Source organism: Muntiacus reevesi, chromosome 4 (assembly GCF_963930625.1).
Source record: "Muntiacus reevesi chromosome 4, mMunRee1.1, whole genome shotgun sequence".
Taxonomy (NCBI): domain Eukaryota; kingdom Metazoa; phylum Chordata; class Mammalia; order Artiodactyla; family Cervidae; genus Muntiacus; species Muntiacus reevesi.
In genome coordinates this window covers 170836851-170838658 of record NC_089252.1, presented here as the reverse complement: position 1 = coordinate 170838658, position 1808 = coordinate 170836851, and the positions used below count along the sequence as shown (strand labels likewise).

Sequence of the window (1808 nt, the reverse complement as noted above, 5' to 3'; positions counted from 1 at the left end):
TGGATTCTGAACACACACATTACAACTTACAGGATACTAGGTCTAGTCGTCAGTGTTTACCACCTTCTTTTATTATTTACTTATTCATTTTTGGCCACATCGCCAATAGGTGAGCAGAAAAACGTTAGCTCTTCTCATTCCCCTCTTTCTTTGCCTTTTTGTAATCTCAGAACACTTAATTCTGATCTGGTTATGGATTGTAGTTTATAGAAGGGAATGATTCAGAGTAGAGTTCTGCTGGATTAAGTGGACTGGACTGAATTCTCTTTCGTCAGAGGTCACTATCTTTTTATTTTATTATTTTTTATTTTGGCTCTGCTGCATGGCTTGCATGATCTTAGTTCCCTGACCGGGGATTGAACCTAGGCCCTCTGTCAGTGAAAGGGTGGAGGCCTAACGGTTGGCTCCTACCAACTTCTTTTATATCCTAATATTCCAATACCTAGGATCTAAGCCACAGTTGTTGAATAAGGTCCACCCCCAGCATGGATTTGAACTTACTACTTCTGACACGAAAGGGGCCATAATAGTTGTTTCTTCCACTTCACTCATATCTGAGGTGCTCCCCAAGACCTCCTCGCTGGGCTCTGGTGGAGGGGTGTTTGCCTCTCTCTCATAGTAATACTGGATCAACCGCTGAACCCCAGCCTTCAGCGCAGGTTTAAGTGCAATGCCGATCTTTAGCCCTGTAGGTCCCTGTGACGCTCCAGCCATGGCCATCAGAAGGTCATAACCCAGATCTATGACCCCGTCTCGGCCTCGTTCCTTGGCCACGTCCGGGCAGTTCCGAACGGCGTAATACACTGCTGTGCCCAGGTTGTAGAAGGTTCCCACTCCCGGCAACAGCTGGGCTATGCCGTGCACACTCTGCTCCTGCTCCTGCTCACAGTCTTTGACGGAGGGCGACCGCCGGGCTCTCCGTGGGCCTGGGTTCTCTCCAGCCCACAGCTGCAGAGCAGAGGCCAGAGCATCTACGGACACTCCCCTCCCTCTGCTTCTGCTTCTCTTCAGATCTTGCAGATGTCTGATGAGGGTCTGTGTAGCGTTTACCCCCCCTTGGCGGTACAGCTGAAGCTGCAGGACCTGTACATCAGCTTGACAACCAGCTCTCTCCAGGGCGATCGTCAGTGGCAGGCTCACCAGGAACCTGGGGAGAGGGGCCATCTGAGTGAAGCCAGGGAGGGATTTGGGGAGAAGGGTCTGGCAAGACAAGGGGTATGAGGAAGTTAGCGAGGATTCCAAGGGTGAAGGAAGATGCAGTAAGACATCCGTCTGGTTTCCAGATGAAATGGCGTCTGCAGTGTGCAGCAGGAAGCAGCAAAGAAGTAGCTCAACTGGTAACATGATGAGTCTGAAACCATGCAGGTTCGCAGCAGGGTGCACTGGAGAGAGGAGAAACCAGAGGCACACAAACCATTTTCTTAAGGGCTGTGGTCCAAAAGGAGCCCAGCGCTCAGGGCGAACCTCATCTGTTACCTCCAAACTTCTGATCTTTTTTAGCTAAAGGACTAAAAAACAGGAAACTCAACCCAATTGTTCCCACTTGACCTTCTCCATCTTCAGGTCTTCCTCAGCATGATTCCCACCCATTTATAAGGAGCTCCAAATTACCACACAGTCCAGTGATTCAAAAGTGAGACCGCCTTGATGGATTTGGTAGCTCCTCGATCCTGTTCTGCCGACTCCTCTGCAGCACGAAGAGAGCAGATGTACTGGCTTTCCTCTAGTATCAGTAAGAGATGTAATCTCTGCAAATATTTGTTCCTCTGTTCTGGCTTCTCAGACTTTGTGCACTTGTCCCACACTTG

At 49.6% G+C, this 1808-nt stretch overlaps 1 protein-coding gene across 1 annotated transcript; it reads right to left on the bottom strand.

The window, feature by feature from the left end:
- Positions 1-420: 420 nt before the first annotated feature.
- Positions 421-1362, bottom strand: APOF (apolipoprotein F). The gene has a single exon (XM_065932409.1). The coding sequence runs from the start codon at positions 1342-1344 to the stop codon at positions 421-423; it is 924 nt and encodes a 307-aa protein (XP_065788481.1). The 5' UTR covers positions 1345-1362.
- Between the last annotated feature and the right edge of the window lie 446 nt (positions 1363-1808).